Genomic DNA, 19,033 nt, shown 5'->3' on the forward strand with positions numbered 1-19,033 from the left:
ACATTCTGTCAGCTGCGTAGGGGTTATGTGATTTCTCCATGCTTTCTTCTATTTGCATCGAGGCCGATAAGGTAACTGGCTTTTCATAGGCTCCATTAGTGCTCCATTTACCAAGACTAATAGTTCCAGTGACCACCTTGTGTTACCCTCTACAAAGCTGGCATGTTTTTCAAACATCACTTTCAATTCTCAAACTTCGCCTGCCTACTTTTATCAGAATAGGAGTATTTATATTTCCAACGCCAACACACACTGCACAGTCTTCTCCACAATTACTGGGCAGTGCTCAGCTTTCTGCCTCTCTCCCCAAACCCACAGTCTCATCATGAAAGGCTTGATGCAACTCCGTTTGAAGTCAATGGGAATTTTTCCATTGATATTAAAGGAAATTGCATTTGGCCTTAAGCGCATTGATATTGGTGGTTGGTTTTGTTTGTTTGTTTACAATTGAAAATTTCCTTCCAAGGTCTCATACCTCTATTTTTATTTATTCTTTAAAAAGCAACTATTTCTAATATACTTTAGAGTTATTTTGGTGACACAGCAAGTCCCTCCATTTCAGATAGAATTTGTATGTTTCATGCAGTTTACCATTAATCATATTTTAAAACCAGAAAATTAAATGCTTGTATGAATTTTGATAACTGGATTAAAGGGGTGTAGGAGAAAAGCAGGCATGTGACCACAACACAGGACACTGGTGCATTAAATAAATATGTACCTACGTTAGCTATCTCTTGAATATTTATTTCACAGCTCAACAGCAGGATTCCCTTAGAAAGCTCTCATTAAATCAGACCTTTCAGAGATAAGCTTTACAAACCATTTTAAAAAACAATAATAGTGATAGATGGATTGTTTGCAAACTAAGTAGCCCCATTAACATCACTGCGAACCTCAATTCTGCAGAGTCACTTCCACCAGAGCTCATTCTCTTTTTAAAGAGCAAGTTTTATTTGGACTCTAAAAGATGAGATGATTTGTCAACTTAAAAACTGATTTAGGGTAGCTGGGGGAATGGGCTTGCCACACACAGAACTAGAGATTTTGCATTCTAATCATTAAGGGCTAGATTGTAACCTACAATCTTTGCTGCGTAAGAGGTGACATGTATCTGCACTTTCCAGAATGCAGACCAGGGAATGAATTGAGACTCGGAGTATCTGGTTCCTTCCTCACTCTGAAGGGAAGTAATCTCCACAAGGCCTTTACCACGCGCAGATTACTTTCTCCTCTGTGCCAGCTCAGCTGTGCTGAGTGTGGCACACTGCGGGGCAGAGTTTCAGAGTGAAACCACCACTTCCTTTCCCTGATCACCCACCTATGTGATGAGAAGGCCAGTAGCAACCCCACTAAGCCCATTCTTCCCTTCCACACAGAAACCCACGGAACTTCACACCGTATTCCCTTGTGCAGGCTTACTGGGCAAGCGATGTTCTTGCCCTAATAGAACAGCCTTGAAAAGAGATACCTGAAGCCAACCAGCGAGACAACTGTAAAGACACTTGTGACCCCCCTAGCCCCCCCGCCAACTGTATCGTTTCTAACAACAAAGACAAAATACACAGCTGACTGGATAGAGGTTCTAATCTGTATCTCCCATCACAGAACATTCTCTAGGTCAGGCAGATGAAATCATAAATGTATAATGCAGCATTACTTCAATTTTCCTCTTCATTTACTGCTGCGGTGCCCAGCTCTGCTCTAACGAGTCAAAGCCCAATCTGCACGGGGGAAATTGGCTGGCTGCATATCAATAGCACATTAGCACCATGCCCATGTGGATGCTTCATCAAGCCAAATTATAGTCCGGCCGACCTATCCACCATTTCCATTAGCCGCCATTCTCATCCTGCATTGGGCACTGAGCAATTTATTTGCTTCAGTACTTCTAGCGGATGATCAATCTCACAGTAATTACCTCTTGTTGCTAAACTAAAAATCAAGGCTTTGCCTGGATTACCTCCCTTGAAGAGAGATCGTCCTGTCCATGAAAGTGCAAACTTAAATCAACAATCAAATACGCTTTTACAACACAACTTTTACTCAGTTCTGTCTCCCTAACCAAAGATGGCAGATCCTATATATTCCATCTCTCAGGACAGTTGGAAAGTGTCTCTAATCTGTTGTTAAATTACTGACCCAACTAGACGGCTCAGATGGAAGCTTTGCCGATGTTCACGCTAACTTAGGGCCAGATCTTCAGCTGGTGGAAGATGCTCAATGGAACATGCCAACTGAGAATCTGACCCTTAAACTATAGTGGTGAAGTTTGGTCTTTATCTCTGCCACAGGTACTGCCACACATGTAGTTATGTGGTTTGTTCACAGTTCCAAAAAATACTGGGGGAAAAAATGTTTCCGGCATGGTGTTAATGTGCTATTGATATGCAGCCAGCCAGTTTTCCCCTGTGCAGATTGGGCTTTGACTCATTAGACCTGAAAACAAAATGTTTTGAAAATGTTGTCACAATAGAAATGCCAAATAAATAAATAAATAAAGTTTCCGATTGAACAAAACATTTTGTTTAACTTTTAAGTGTTTTTTTAAAAATGTTTTTGCATTTTTGTAAATAAAATAGAAGGAAATTACAAAACCAAGTCATTTCAACCAAGAAACTCAGGATGTTTCATTTAGAAAATGTCAAACTGAAATATTTACACTACTTCAGAATTATTTTTCTTCTAACACAAACAATTCAGCAAAATAGACAGGAAGTCATTAAACATTTCAGTGTTGCAGAATCTGTATTTTTCCACACATACAAGTTCCCGCCAAAAAATTTCATCTAGCTTTACACACGATGGAACAGTGAACGCTGTTTTAAATATATACATTGACCAGCCATTACAATTCCACTGCATAGCATTTCCTATTGTAGCTATAGGAAACACATGAAAAACAGCAGTAGAGCCAAATACCACTGTGTAATAAATTCAAGTGGTCTTTAAATAGAAAAGCATCCAATAGAGATGAAACTTGCATTTAGTTTATAGGACAAAATAAATGGGAAATAATATATTACTTTTTTTTTTTTTTTTTACTTAGAATTATTTTTTTTCTGATGATATCAAAGCACTTGATAAATATTCAACTGTTAATACTCTGTAAAGAAGCTATTAAAGCCATTTTACCAACAGGGAAACTGAGGCACAGAGCGGCTGAGTGATTTATCCAAGATCACACAGCATGTCATTAGTATTATTACTTGTATTTCAGCAGTGCCTAGAGGGCCCAACTAGGATCCCCACTGTGCTAGGTGCTGCACAAATGCATAAAACCAGAGAGTCCCTGCCCTGAAACGCTTACAATCTCAACAGGCAAAGGGTAGGATAAAGGAAGTGACATTATTCCTATTTTACAGTGCTGAGGCACCGAGCGATTAAGACTTCATTGATTCCCAAACATTTTACTAAGGTCACCCACCAACTGCATTTTCTCTCTTTTTGTGACCCACTGTTACGTATAGACTATCGGTCAGGCTAATAGGGAAGGGGAGTGGGAGTATGGCATGGTCAGGGGCTGCAGAGCGCCATTTAAAGCAGGGGGCACTGACCGTGATATCCCCCAGCCGTGCTGCAGCACCTCCCCGCCTGACTCACCTCTTCCCTCTCAGGCACCGCCCATTAGCCTGGCAGAGGTGCACCTCGGTGGGGGGGGGGGGGCAGGATCTTATCTTCCCATTAGCCCCTACTCTCACCCCTCCCCAAGAGCCTTCCTCAGCCCCTGAGGGAGCCCTCTTACTGCCCACTCACAGGAGCCCCTGGCTTCCTACCCCACTCCCTGCTTCTTACCCCTCCCAGCTCGTGAGCCTCATGTCTGTTCATCCTGCTTCCCAGTTCCCGGTGCCAAGAGGAGCAGGAGGCTCCATTTTGGCACATCGAGGGCCTGGAACGCATAGTGGGCCCGGGTGTCATGCTGGCAGCGCTCCAAGCCACGTGGCCTGTGCGCTGTAGTCAGAAGACTGCTATAGCGGCTGGCACCACCACGCACGTGACCAGTTAAGGGCTATTGGTTGCAATAGACCATTTTTTTATTCCCACTGAGGCATGGTGACCCATCTAGAACCTTCCGGCAACCCACTGATGGGTTGGGACCCATCGTTTGGGAAACACTGACTTAAGTGACTTGCCCAAGGTTGCGCAGGGAGTTGATGTCAGAGAAAGGACATTTAACCGGGCTCCTGACTGTCTGTCCTCAGCTCTAGCCACAAGAGCACATTTCCACTCTGTGAGCAGGAGAGTCCCCCCAGCCTCGTGGTTAGAGTCCACGTCAATAACTGCAGGGAGAGAGAAGGGATCTGGCCCCACCCACTCCACCAGGTTCTGACCCAGGGCCCTCTGGAGTATCATAAGGACGGCGTTCACTACCTACAGTCCAGCTAACAACCTCCCCTGAGTCTCTTCCTACCGCTCTGTCCCTCCCTAAGATGCGTCGTGGCTTGTGGTTGTCCTCTGTGACAAAGGCCTCCGTGGGCTAAGGAGTCCATGCTTCCTGTAATGGTCCCTCCTCCTGGTATAGTCCCCTCGCTAGTCATGAGTACAGGTCTGTCTCCTCCTGCCAGTCACAGTCACGGCCTGTACTGCAGTGCCTCCTCTTAATAGGGCTGCCAACTTTCTAATCGCACAAAACCAAACACCCTAGCGCTGCCCCTTCCCCGAGGTCCTGCCCCCCACTCACTACATTCCCCCTCCCTCAGTGGCTCGCTCTCCCCCACCCTCACTCACTTTCACTGGGCTGAGGCAGGGAGTTGGGGTGTGGGAGGGGGTGAGGGCTCTAATTGGGGGAGTGGGCTCCGGTCTGGGGGAGGGAGTTGGGGTGTGGGCTCCGGCTGAGGGTGCAGGCTCTGGGGTGGGGCCAGAAATAAGGGGTTCTGGGTGCGGGAGGGGGCTCCAGACTGGGGCAGGGATTTGTGGAACAGGAGACGACTCCAGGCTGGGGGGTGGGGCCGAGGGATTCGGAATGTGGGAGGGGGCTGCAGGTTGAGGCAGGGGGTTGGGGTGTGGGAGGGGGTACGGGCTCTGAGCTGGGGATGAGTCATTTGGGGTGCAGGAAGGGGCCGAGGGATTTGGAGTGCAGAAGAGTGCTGCGGGTTGAGGCAGGGGGATTGGGGTACAGAAGGGGGTGAGGGCTCTGGGCTAGGGGTGCGGGCTCTGAGGTGGGGCCAAGGATGAGGGGTTCGGGTGTGGGAGGGGCTTTGGGCTGGGGCAAGGGGTTGGGGTGTGTGGGGTGTGTGAGGGCTCTGGGATGGGGCTGGGATCAGGGGTTTGGGGTGCAGGAACCGGCTCTGGGTTTGACGGTGAGGGGGCATGGGGTTGGGGTGCGGGCTTATCTCGGGTGGCTCCCGGTCAGCGGTGTAGCGGGGGTGCTAAGGCAGGCTTCCTGCCTGTCCTGGCATCACAGACCCCGCTCTGCACCGGAAGTGGCCAGCAGCAGGTGTGGCTCCTAGGCGGAGGCGCGCAGGTGGCTCTGCGCGCTGCTCTCGCCCGCAGGCACTGCGCCCCCCCCCCACCTCCCATTGGCCAGTTCCCAGCCGATGGGAGTGCAGAGCCGGTGCTCGGGGCGGGGGCCACACGCGGAGCCCCCCTGCTTAGGAGCCAGACCTGCTGCTGGCCACTTCCGGGGCACAACGTGGTGCCAGACCAGGTAGGGACTAGCCTGCCTTAGCTGGGCAGCACCACCAACCGGACTTTTAATGGCCCAGTCAGCGGTGCTGACCGAAGCTGCCAGGGTCCCTTTTCGACTGGGTGTTCTGGTTGAAAACTGAACACCTGGTCACCCTACCTGTTAAGCCCTCCTCCAGCTGAAGCATGCCAAGCAGGCCCGTTGGGTCAGGGCTTCCTGGGCCTGGAGCTCTTCCCTTACCCCTGCGTCCCTAGTGTTGGGTTTATCCACCCCATCATTAAGTAGCTGCCTCATAAAAAGAAACAGCATTTATGCTGCACAAGACTTTATTTAGTCTAATACGAAGAAAGGGAAAGAATATAGATTCATAGATTCTAGGACTGGAAGGGACCTCGAGAGGTCATCGAGTCCAGTCCCCTGCCCGCATGGCAGGACCAAATACTGTCTAGACCATCCCTGATAGACATTTATCTAACCTACTCTTAAATATCTCCAGAGATGGAGATTCCACAACCTCCCTAGGCAATTTATTCCAGTGTTTAACCACCCTGACAGTTAGGAACTTTTTCCTACTGTCCAACCTAAACCTCCCTTGCTGCAGTTTAAGCCCATTGCTTCTTGTTCTATCCTTAGAGGCTAAGGTGAACAAGTTTTCTCCCTCCTCCTTATGACACCCTTTTAGATACCTGAAAACTGCTATCATGTCCCCTCTCAGTCTTCTCTTTTCCAAACTAAACAACCCCAATTCTTTCAGCCTTCCTTCATAGGTCATGTTCTCAAGACCTTTAATCATTCTTGTTGCTCTTCTCTGGACCCTCTCCAATGTCTCCACATCTTTCTTGAAATGCAGTGCCCAGAACTGGACACAATACTCCAGGTGAGGCCTAACCAGAGCAGAGTAGAGCAGAAGAATGACTTCTCGTGTCTTGCTCACAACACACCTGTTAATACATCCCAGAATCATGTTTGCTTTTTTTGCAACAGCATCACACTGTTGACTCATATTTAACTTGTGGTCCACTATAACCCCTAGATCCCTTTCTGCCGTACTCCTTCCTAGACAGTCTCTTCCCATTCTGTATGTGTGAAACTGATTTTTCCTTCCTAAGTGGAGCACTTTGCATTTGTCTTTGTTAAACTTCATCCTGTTTACCTCAGACCATTTCTCCAATTTGTCCAGATCATTTTGAATTATGACCCTGTCCTCCAAAGCAGTTGCAATCCCTCCCAGTTTGGTGGTATCCGCAAACTTAATAAGCGTACTTTCTATGCCAATATCTAAGTCGTTAATGAAGATATTGAACAGAGCCGGTCCCAAAACAGACCCTTGTGGAACCCCACTTGTTATACCTTTCCAGCAGGATTGGGAACCATTAATAACTACTCTCGGAGTACGGTTATCCAGCCAGTTATGCACCCACCTTATAGTAGCCCCATCTAAATTGTATTTGCCTAGTTTATCGATAAGAATATCATGCGAGACCGTGTCAAATGCCTTACTAAAGTCTAGGTATACCACATCCACAGCTTCTCCCTTATCCACAAGACTTGTTATCCTATCAAAGAAAGCTATCAGTTTGGTTTGACATGATTTGTTCTTTACAAATCCATGCTGGCTGTTCCCTATCACCTTACCACCTTCCAAGTGTTTGCAGATGATTTCCTTAATTACTTGCTCCATTATCTTCCCTGGCACAGAAGTTAAACTAACTGGTCTGTAGTTTCCTGGGTTGTTTTTATTTCCCTTTTTATAGAGGGGCACTATATTTGCCCTTTTCCAGTCTTCTGGAATCTCTCCCGTTTCCCATGATTTTCCAAAGATAATAGCTAGAGGCTCAGATACCTCCTCTATTAGCTCCTTGAGTATTCTAGGATGCATTTCATCAGGCCCTGGTGACTTGCAGGCATCTATATTTTAAAGTTTCTCACCAAAAACAAAACAAAACTGTCTACACAATCAACAAATCGGCAGCGCTGCACCTGGAAGTTTTCTGTCTTTACCTGCATGATGGGCAGTGCAAGATAAACAAAACTCACTGTTGAGATGTGAACAGTCTGAACACGTTCGGGCTCACAGAGCCTTGCTTTTAAAATCAATTCAAATGTTCAAATCAATAAAAGCAAATTATAGTTTCCCCAACACAAGTAAGCAGTGCTCAGTGGCTTATCTGCGTTATTATTTGAAGGATACAATGTATCTATGGAAGAGTTAACCCAACACCTTCTGATTATGTAGCTTGTTGTGAAGGGCTGCTGTCAAAGTGGTTGTTTAAGGTGTTTTCTCTGGTCTATAAAAATGGCCCGGTACCGAAGACATCCCATTTCAGGTATTCTGGCGCCAGCACAAATTATACATTACTCTAAGTTTTAAGATGCTGGAAGAGAAGGCTTAGTCCTCAAAGCGCTTGTTTATTCTGTGGTTAATTTACACCAGTGCAGGACTGTGCTGATGCTAGTATCTATCATAGACATCCTGCATCGGTATAAGAAGTGGTTTGCATTATGGTGCAAGGCATTTATTACAACACTGCAGTACGTCTCTGCCAGCAGGTTGCACTGGCAGCTACGCTGGTGCAAGAATCCCCCAGGTAAACTATACCTAAGTCTCACGTTTAAAATACCGAGTATTATAGGATCAAATGACTAAGCCATTCATCCTTGCAAGGTAGATAAACACATGATACTCAGTTTCTGAGGAGATCTTAAAATCAAGGCCCTGGCCCCTCTGGATGGATAGTAAGGACCTCACAATGCTTTCAGTAATAGTTTGCTTGCCTGTCTCTGGGCAAAATGTTCCCCACCCTATTGTGCAATGGGCTGCAGAGGTAGCTGGATGTAATAGTTGGTGTTTGTACAAGCCTCCTTTGGGATGAAAGGCACTATCTGTAGGTATTGAAACAGCATCTCCCTTTACATCCCTCTCCCAAACATCTTCACATCTGCTTTTATGCTCTCTTACTTTCTTCTGTGTGGAAACAACCTCCTTTAAAGCACATTCCCTCTTCCAAGCTCTTCAGCTGGGACAAATGTAGGATTTCTCCACTACCTTATGCTTGTACTGTGAGTGGTGATGCTCAATTGTAAAAGGTCCGGGTCCTCTGATGTTTATACATAGCATCATTATTATTAAGGGGAGGTGATTTTTGACTGAGAGGCATCTTTCAGTTTCCAACCACTCCAAAATGACTGGACTCTGGGGTATGAGGAGCACTGTAATCTCATAGGTGGACTAGATCAGTGACTTTCAATCTTTTCTGTCATGTACCACGTTACAAAATTAAAGGTTTTGGGATGCCCATGCAGAAAGGGAGAGTGGCTATGACCCTCGAATTGAGAACCCATAGTCAAGGTGCATGCAAAACAAAGATAATTCCCAGTGGTGAATGGGGGAGATTATGTATTGAGGAGCAACTACGGTGGAGGAACATCTGCTACAGAGCAGACATGTTCTCCCTTCCTCTCTTTCAGTCCAAACAGTTGATCTTCCTCCTGTTACAAAGCAAATGGAAGAGTTAACTGAATGGTGACTATGGCTGTTTAAGAAGATGCTGAATGCTACAAAGGGTGCTACATTTTGGAGGCTAGAAAGGTTCCTAAATGCTCTGCAAGACACCCAGGAAATATATGCCTAATAAAGAGTTCTCCTTCCCTAATTTTGTCCCAGAGGCAGCTTCTCCTCTATTAAACAGACTCTGATGGAGGGGAGGGGGGGAGGAATGACCTTCCTTGAAGGGCACAAGCTTCTTTTATGCATGAGCTCAGCCTACCTAAATTGAACGTGTGCAGTAATGCAGAGCCCCAATCTGGCTTATGCAATGATATAAAACGTCTCTTGGAGACTTCCTGAAATTCAATGTTCACACCAGGTAGCATTCCAAGGATATACACTTTACGGGCTGAGCGTTTCGGTCTCTGGAGGGGTTTGCAATTTAAAGGGGTCCAACTTTATTATTAACATCAGCACTTCTAAGGTGCCCATCACTGCAGGAAGCTTGCTGAAAGAGTCCCGCAAGACTCTGAGTCGCTCGGGGTAGGAAGTTCCACAGCCAGGTGCATTCCCCTGAAAACCCCCATGAGTTTGACTCGGGGCTCTCTTTGCTGTGGCATTCCCAGTGAGTGGCACTGCTGGAGGAGGTTTGTCAGTAATGTATGCCATTTAGGGCTTTTTAGATATGCATGAGGCCATAGGACCTGGGAACGGTCAGTAACCAATGCAGAAGCAGCAGGATTGGTGCAATGTGATCATATCTGTATGCTCTATATTAAGAGAGGTCAAAGATGCCCTGCGTGGTTCAGAGCTGCTGGCTGGATATGATAACAGGGCATTAGCTGGACAGGATGTGGCTTCTTGAGTGCCTGCTGGATGACTGCAAGTTTTAGTGTTGTGGGAAGCCAACTCTCCCTGCACAAGCCATCTCCGATTTCAGTCAGATGAGGACCCTGTGTGCTACCACTAACTATAAGGGGCACAGACCCAGTTCACAAGCCGTCGCATGGGCTTCCTGCTGTATTTCCAGGGCTCTTATTTGTGAGACTGGCCCAAACTGAATCCTCCATTGATGCTGGCTCTGCATCTGTGTTGGAGAGATTGTCTCGGAGTCCACTACTCCTTCCTGTGAAGTAGGACACTAGGGAGTAGGAGATAGTTGGGGTTAAAACCGCTCCAACTTGTTCTTTTGGCAGAGTGGTTAAATAATGTTCTTAGTCTCCCTGAAGGGCATGCCTCTTACACTGGATGACAAAAAGACTGAGACAGCCCAGTAGCAGCTGTGGCACAGGGCTCAGTCTGCCTATGCTCTTAGAGAAGTTACGTCCTTTTAAAAAGTACTCTGATTTTGTCCCAATCAACCAATAATCACGGAACAGGGCTATCTATGTACTTCTCGGTTCCAGCTGCTGCTAGATTCTTGGGGCAGCAATGATTAATGAGGAAGACCAACTTCCTTAATAGCGCTGAGGGAAGCACTATGCACTCTTTCCTTTGAGTGGTCTGGTGTATTCTTTCTTCTGATTTTCTTTTCTTTTCATGAGCTGCATCTGGAGAAGGTGACCTTGGACAAGGGCTTCTGGAGACCCGTATAAAAACTTTCGAGAGCAGCTCCGGTTCACTCAGTCTCCGTGAAACTAAATGTCTAAAGCTAGTAATGGAGTAATTCTGACAAAGGCCTCTTGGGATCTTAGCAAAATATTCAGATACTTCAAAATCTCCCTCTGGCAATATGTTACTTCGTATGCCTCATTGTTTGCTGGGTTAATTACACCCTTCTTCCTCTCAGGGATTGGGCCTCATTGCATGTCATTGCCAGAGGTTGGAAATCAAAAATTCCTCACTGAGTCTTTTGCTGACATGCCCAGTTTCCAACCTTGAAGTGTACTTTTACCGGCAACCCTTGAAAAATGGGAGTTAAAATGGTCATGCAGATAGGCTTGGACTTCTGTGTTGTGACTTTGTTATTTAGCAATTAATTATTTAATATGGTGCCACTACAGCAATCAGGAACTTGGAAGAAGGGGGGGAAAATAGCTAGAGCAGATAATTAAGTATCTGGCCTTCAACATGAATCAGTCGTTCATTCAGAGCAAGTCCCCATGATTTGAAATCTAATAAGAGCATGTTAAGAGTGGTCCTGTGAAAACCAGTGGAACAGAACCAGTGTGGTTGATCTAATGAAGTCATACATTGCACATGAGTAACAGGCACCTGTATGCCAAGAAAGGAATTTGCCAAAATGCATACATATTGCTTGCTTTCAACAGAAATAAATGTACTAGCCCAGGGTTTCTTTCATCATCTCTTAGTTTTAATGTTCAAAGCAACCTTATTCAAAGAGATAGCCCCAGTGAAAATTAGTCATAACATGCCTCAGGGTTAAATTCTCCTTTCAGATCACTGTGCTGGGCTCTGGCTCTGAAAATTCTTCTTGCTCAACATGCACTGATCTCTCATTGATGTCAAAGGAAGAACAGAACATTAGGGTCAGGATTCGCAATAGTGAGCTGAAAAGAGAATTTTGCCCTTGGTCCTTTTGCCTAGGCTATAATTCCACTGCATCTCTTTTAAATGCAGGTGACCGAGCCCTGTCTTGGAGAATTAGTTAACAAGGTTGCATTCAACCAACTCCCATGAACAAAAAACTAGACACCATCGTAGAGCAAAGTGCTAAGGAGCATGAAAGTAGATAGTTGAAATGAACATGGGTCTGGTAGAACAGAATGAATAATTTAATCCTAAATTTTAATTTCCAAACCTGAGCATCACATTAAGGGAGAGAAGTTGGGGGCAGTGGAAGAGAATAAAATATGTCCATCTGAAGAGATTGAATTATTGCATCCAAGAACAGATCAGCTTCAAGGCCCCTGAACTGACCTACTACTAATTCAGGGTAAAAACACACACCGTGGGAAAGTCCTTTCTCAGTCTGGTGGTGCCTGACTTCAGGCACATCAATAAATGGCCTGATTGTCGCAGGTATTGAGCACGCCAACTTCCAGTGACTTCAACGTGAGTTCCGTGTGCTCCACAACAGGAAGACGTGAGGCCACTTGCACCCTGACCCTGCAATGAACTTCGTGTGGGAAGAACCCTGAACCGCTCCATTGTAGCCAAGGATCCAGCCATTCAAAGATCATTGAAGGACTCGGGGGCCTTATTTAGGTGCCTAACTTTAGGCATCACCCACATTTTGGAAGATTTCAGCCTTTATTATTTAGTAGATTGAGAAGGGGTGAGGACAACACTTACAAATCCTAGATTAAAAACAGAGCCACAGCCAGGTTGGTTTGTTTTCCTTCCACGGTACCGATTGGCTTCCCAGGTTATAAGCCTCTCTCGTGGGGACACCAACACCCCACCTGTGTGCCAGCTACAGCAGAGTTTCAGGAAGCACCATCATTTCAGCCTGCTGGCATGCACTGATTGAACAGCAGGGGAGCAATATCCCAGTCCCCTTAACCTAACTCCTTCCACTGAAGGAAGTACGGGCTATTCGGGATCTCTTTCCTCTCTCAGCTGTTGTTATGCAGCACCTAGCATAATGGGGCTCCAAACTTTGGATCGCGGCTCCTAAGCTCAACCCCAATACAAATACAATAATTATTTATTATTCTTAATGACAACAGTTCACAACATTTCACAAGTCAGCCCTCCTCTCACCAAAAAAAAATCACGAGGTTGGCTTAAAAATCATGAAATTAACAAGTATCAATGTAGGGTTCTTTTTATTTGCCCTTTGGTGTCTTCTAAAAAGCTTATTTTATAGATATAGATATATAGATATAGATAGATAGATAAACACACACACACACGGAAGTTGAGATTTTTGGGTAACAACATGATTCCAGCACGTAGGGGGTGTTAAGAACCCTCTCCCTCCAATTTCAAGTCAGATTATAAAATGGTGAGAGTTGGTAACACTGGTTCAAACAAACCCCAGGACCCTAGGCTGGTTAGTGGAGCAGGAAGAGGAACATTAAACACAATATAGAGGAGACAAGAGCGGAGGATGGACCCATCTGTTGCAGAATTTGCGGGCGCTTTAACACGTCTGTTTCTCCTGCAGGGTGAATTCCACAGAACAACACTGAGTGGGGAAGAGGCAAGGAGAGAAAAGGTTTCAGGACTGTAGGCAATGGAGGCAGTGTGGCCTAGTAGACAGAGCACAGCATTAGGATTCAGAAGACCTGGGTTCTATTCCTCGCTCTTCCACTGGCCTGCTGGATGACCTTGGGCAAGTTACTTCCCCTCTCTGTGCCTCAGTTTTCCCATCTGTATAATGGGGATAACTATGCCTTTTTTTTTTTTTTGGTACCTCCTTTGTAAAATGCTTTGGGATCTACGGATGAAAGAGCTTTGGATTGGGACTCAGGAGACCTGGGCTCTATTCCTGGCTGTGCCATTGGCCTGGTGGGTAAGCTAGATACATTTTCCAACAGGGGTCTCAGCTTTGCTGATCCCCCTTTCCACCCTCCATCATTACGTATCGCTGGTGGTTAACCCACCCATTAAGGGAAGGAGTAGGGAAAAGAAAATCACACAGACTTTGGACTTTTGGTTAGTTAGTACAGGAAAGACTCAGTTAACACCTTCAAGCACCCTCACTCTATGAACACAGCAGGGGTCAACCATTGGAAAAGTTAAATAATACAAAGGGCGGGGGGGAGGGGGGAGATTGAGCAACAATGTATGTTTTTCTAAAAATATGCTGGCAATGGATTTGCTGTATCCTGACTCGGTAACTCTGAAGAAAGTATATAAAGAGGTTGTCAGATTATATAGAAAGAAGAAACTATCTAGGCAGAAACAAATGAGAACCAATTATAACTAAAAGACCTCCTGAACAAATAGAATTTTGCCATTAAATATCATTTATCCCATTTAATTAGTATTTTCTGGACACAATACTCCGAACTAAAATACCGTTCTGTCTCCTTGAAACTTGTAATTATTGTTGTGACCTGCACTATTATGCATCTCCTCTGCTTTCTCCATCCTGCATGTCATTTAAAGCTGCAAGATTTTCAATTATCTATGCTGAACTGTCAAAGACACCTTTAAGAGAAGGGGAATAATGTGTGACTCAATTCCTCTAAAAAGGAAAAGAGATCATTTTTAGTCAGAACGAACACGCTGCATCTTTCATCATTCTATTTTTGTGAATAAGAGTAAAACAGGCTATTTAAAACATCCATTTAAATGCAAATTTTGATATCCCAGGAAGAAGAAAAAAAAGTTAATCATTTACCATAGACAGGATTATTTCCCCACTCCCACCGTTTAAATTTTAGAGTTGAACACTGTGTGTAAGCTCAGTAATTCACGCACCTCTGCACCTTTAAATGGGGAAGACAACACAGGTAGATGCTTTCTCTTTCAGTAGTTCCATGGCTACTTCACACTTACCCAACATTCCCATCCCTAGCATAAAAGCGTCCATGGTATATGGTAATCCTCGTGCCCTTCCTCTTGTCCCTGGTGGAAACATCACTTCTTTAGGTTGTGCTTTCTTACATTCTACCTATTGAGCAGAAACATGTACAAATGAGATGCAAATGAATTCCATGTAAATGTCAAATGCAGAACTGAGCTAGATAAAGGGGAAAAATTATTTTTAGCTTTGTTTTTTTTTTCCCCAAATGTGAACTTTAAAAATAGTCCACCAGTGTAAACGAGTCTAAAAAGAATAAATATGTGCATGTCTCTTTAAACACATAGCAAAACTCAGTTAAAATGATAAAATGCAGGTTTAATAAGTTGTCCTATTTCTGAAACAAAAACCTATGCTCTGTTTACTCTCAAATGATTCTTTGCAGGCATGGAATGAATGAAGGAAAGTCATTGGCACAGTTCTATTACGAGTGATAACAGAAAATGACTATTGGTGATCATTACAGAAAGCTCCATTTTAAACGTGAATAAAAAATCAATATTTCTACCTGGCAGAGGAATTTCTTTAAATCCTACCAGTAAATGATCCACATTCTCTCTCTTCTAGTTATTCCCTTTATCTTTTGAAGTTTCTTAATACCATTTAAATCATAAAACAAATCTCTAATTAATAACTTTTTTAAATCTTGCAAACACAAGCGTAACCAAGAGAGTACACGGGTGCTTTGACAGCGTGAGCTTCAGAACAGATTTTTGTCTCATGCACCAGAACCAAGCCAGTGGATAAGGCATGGAATTAGGAATCAGAAGACTTGGGGTCTAGGCCTGGGCTCTGCCACTGATTTGATCCTTAGGTAAATCCCTAAGTGAATTTTCTGTCTCCCCTCCAGTCCCACCCTTTGTCTGAATTGGTCCATTTAGAACTCAAGCTCTGTGGAATTGCTTCTTATGACATGTTTGTACAGTGACTAGCACAGTGGGGCCCTGATCTTGGTTGGGGCCCCTTGTCACAATTATAACGCAAACAACAAAAGCATCTGCTTTTCTGATTGTGGACTGAACACACCAACCTCTAACCCGCAGCAATGAAGAACAGAATTGGCAACGTTTAGCATATGCAGATTGGGCTGGTGGATTCACTTTAAGCAGGGAAACATCTCTTCCACAGGCCCCGCTACTTGAATGAGCAAGCACAGGTGGGCGTGCTTCCTACGTGAAAACAGGTAATTATACCAGACAAACCCAGGGAGGTAGAATAATATGGCTAAATGCCTCTGTTCCTAATAGCCCTATCAGTGACTGTGTATTCATTGTCTTATGAAAACTGACCGCCTGTTCCTAGGCAACCTGATCAGCGAAAATTTCAGGTTTACATAATTTTCATTTAGGTAACATAAAGGTTAACTGACTGTAATGGGAGTATTTTAAACAAAACCACCTACTCTTCCACTTTCTATTGCAAACCCCACGACAGATCTTATTTACTTAGCTTGCTCGCAACACTTCACAAAGCAATAATGCTCAGATTCCGCCAACAACGATGTCAAAACACTCGCATCTTGCCAACAGATCTGCCAGAATCCATTGGAATGAAATGCCTCTAGAGTTCTTCTGATGTCACTGTTTTGCCAGTGAGTGCCTGGGTCAGGATTGCTCAGTGGGTATAGTGGGAGAAGAGCAGGGAGAGGAAAGGGGAGCCAACGGAGGAAACTGGAAGTATTTGAGTGTCTTATGATTAAAGCGTACAGGAAACCAGGGTTCCATACCATAGGTGCTGGAACTAGGGGTGCTGCCGCACCTCCTGGCTTGACGTGGTTTCCATCATATGCAGGGTTTACAATTTGGTTCAATGACTCTCAGCACCCCCACTATACAAATTGTTCCAGCGCCCCTGTCCCACACACACCCATCTCTGCCACTGACTTGCTTTATAATCCTATACAAGTGGCTTAATTTCTCTGTGCCTCGGTTTCTCCATCTGCAAAATGAGGACAATATACATCCTGAAACACAGGTGCGTTGGGATTGGAAGTCCGATGTGCAAAACATTTTGCGGTCCTCAGAAGGATGCTGCTATGTGAAGGAAAAGCATGGTTACTGTGAGTGCTCTTTGCTGGATATATGAATTGTGGGTGACTGAAGAGATTAGCTGCAAAAGATTTAAAAGGAGGCAGGCAAAATAGGTTAAACAGACATTATGAACAAGAGAGGCATCTGAAATGGAGACACCTGCTCTCTGCATGTCCTGTAAACTCAGGCAAGGCCATGGCAGTACCAGCAGTGTATTCCTTCCTCTTCTCTTCAGCGATGGTGATGGTAGCAGTGAGTCCTCAGTGAAGGAATACATCCACAGGCAGAGGGAGAAACAAGCAAGCGACTTTCCCACCATTTTAAATAATGGGTCTGTTCTCATAGCTTCAGCCTCCCTGCTGTTTAGAACAGCACAGAGGGATCAACTTACGGCAATTTGCCCTCTTCCCTTCTCCTCAGAATGTTTATTGGTTCACAATGTCATGGGCTGTGTGAATGAGAGCTTCATGGATAGTCACCAGACTGAGTGACAGGGTTCACAGTAGTCTCTTTTAAAGAAAGAGACAGAAAGAGAAGGAAAAAAGAAAGAAATCCTTCCACATCTGTTAATTTAAAATCTCAGCATAGGCCTCTGGAGGTGTATGTTGCATCTATCTAGAGAAGGGGATGGTTAAGGCCCTGGACTGGGACTCAGACAATCTGGGTTTCAATTCCCAGCTCTGCCACAGATTTACTGTATAACCCTGGGCGAGTCACTTAATCCCTCTGGGCCTTATGCTTCTCTGGCTCCCATGTGTTTGTGAAATACTCAGATACTATGGAGATAAGGACCATACAAGTATCTAGATAAATATAAGAGAAACAGACCAAAAAAAAAAAAAAGTAATGGAGAAACAGATCAAACGGAAGAAGAACCGGACCTACCACACCCCCAAGCTCAACTGAGTGTCTCTTTTCCCACAAATTCAACCCTGCACTTGAAGACACTAACCTGATTACTGTGGTAGTTAGGAATGAAGCTCAGAATTCCCCCATTTTCTTAGCACTATCTGGAGTGGCCCTTAATGAGGGCTGCTTCACCTCGCAGCAATTCAGGCAACCATCAGCTTCCATTTCAGTTCATAAGGGTTTACTCTCCACAAAGTTCTCATTAAGATTTAGGTTCTAGCCCCCCTAAATTCAAAGTGATGCGCGGGGGAAACTTATTTATTATTATTGGTTTGTATTACAGAAGCACCTAGAGGCTAGGGCCCCCTTGTGCTAGGCACTATACAAACACAACGGAGACAGCCCGTCTAGAAGAGTTTACAATTTCAGTATTAAAGAATATAGACAATAGGTGGATACAACAGATGGGGGAAACACAAGGAAACAATGAAACACCCTCCTAAAAACAGTGGTCACAGCAAGCCAGCCACCTAGCCACTGTTGAGGTTTTTTTTGTAGGCATCATGGCAGTGGAAAGTTTTAAGGAGGACCAGAAGGGCTGGAATGGGAAACTGACCCTAAATTCAAGCAAAATGCTATAATCTTTGACATAACCTTTCAATAACGTTTCCAGTGAGTTTCGAGCCTAAATGCAATGTGGCAGGCTTCCCATGAATTTGAGTTTTGTGGCCCACAGTTGTCATCCCTCTTGTTGAAACCCGAATGGCCATGGAAAAAAACCTTGATGTTACTTCCTCCCTGCTCCCAGATCATCCTATAAAAGCAAGGATCCTTCTTCAGGCAACAAGTACACAACACAATTCCATGTTCTCATGTGTTCTCTCCAAGTACTAGATGAAAAAGTTCAGCAACCACCTCTGCAACTTCCCTTTGTTTGTTTTTAATCAGAGGGCTATTTATCAGGAGTATGCCCAATTCAATTTCCTCAGGCAAATTCAAGTGGAGTGATCAGTGGAGGTGTATCATTTCATTTCTCAATCATTCTTCAGCTTCACCACTGCTCAAAATGTCACGGAGTCATTGGTTACACCTCAGAGCAGCTTTCATTGCAAATATTCAGAATGATAAAAAATAATCTAGCCTGGCTAGAGGAACAATTAACAGGAAAATGAAGTTTGGATTAACACCGTTAGAAACAATAACCCAGTAATTAGCTTCTGCAACCACAAAACAGACTACCGCTGGTTTCAGAAAGATTATCTTAATTTATGATTTTCACAGCCCACAAGGACATAAGGAGAACGTTAGCAAGCTGCAAATAAGTTTTAACTTGGAATTAAAAACAAAAAACTCACTGGGGGGGGGGGGGGGGAGAGGAAATGCCACTCTTAAAACCTTGCAAATGAACATACCCAATCAACACTAAAGATAATCTCAAGAGATTAAGCATTCCTCCCTGAGCTGGGAATGGATCCTTCTGGGTGGGGATTTAATACTCATGCAAGATGCTGGATTGGCAACCCTGGTTAACTCTCTTATCACAAAGGAGTGTGTAGCACAAGCAGTGGCAACATCAGCTCTCCCTGCATTGCTCTGTCAATTTG

General features: G+C 44.6%; 1 protein-coding gene across 1 annotated transcript in view; it reads right to left on the reverse strand.

The window, feature by feature from the left end:
* The window catches only part of MSI2 (musashi RNA binding protein 2), a 381,856-nt gene that overhangs the window by 59,566 nt on the left and 303,257 nt on the right, over nucleotides 1-19,033 (reverse strand). The window contains exon 9 of the mRNA XM_065418114.1: nucleotides 14,526-14,640. Coding sequence (XP_065274186.1) covers nucleotides 14,526-14,640 — 115 coding nt within the window. The remainder of the gene's footprint in view (nucleotides 1-14,525; nucleotides 14,641-19,033) is intronic.

Source organism: Emys orbicularis, chromosome 17 (genome assembly GCF_028017835.1).
Source record: "Emys orbicularis isolate rEmyOrb1 chromosome 17, rEmyOrb1.hap1, whole genome shotgun sequence".
NCBI lineage: Eukaryota > Metazoa > Chordata > Testudines > Emydidae > Emys > Emys orbicularis.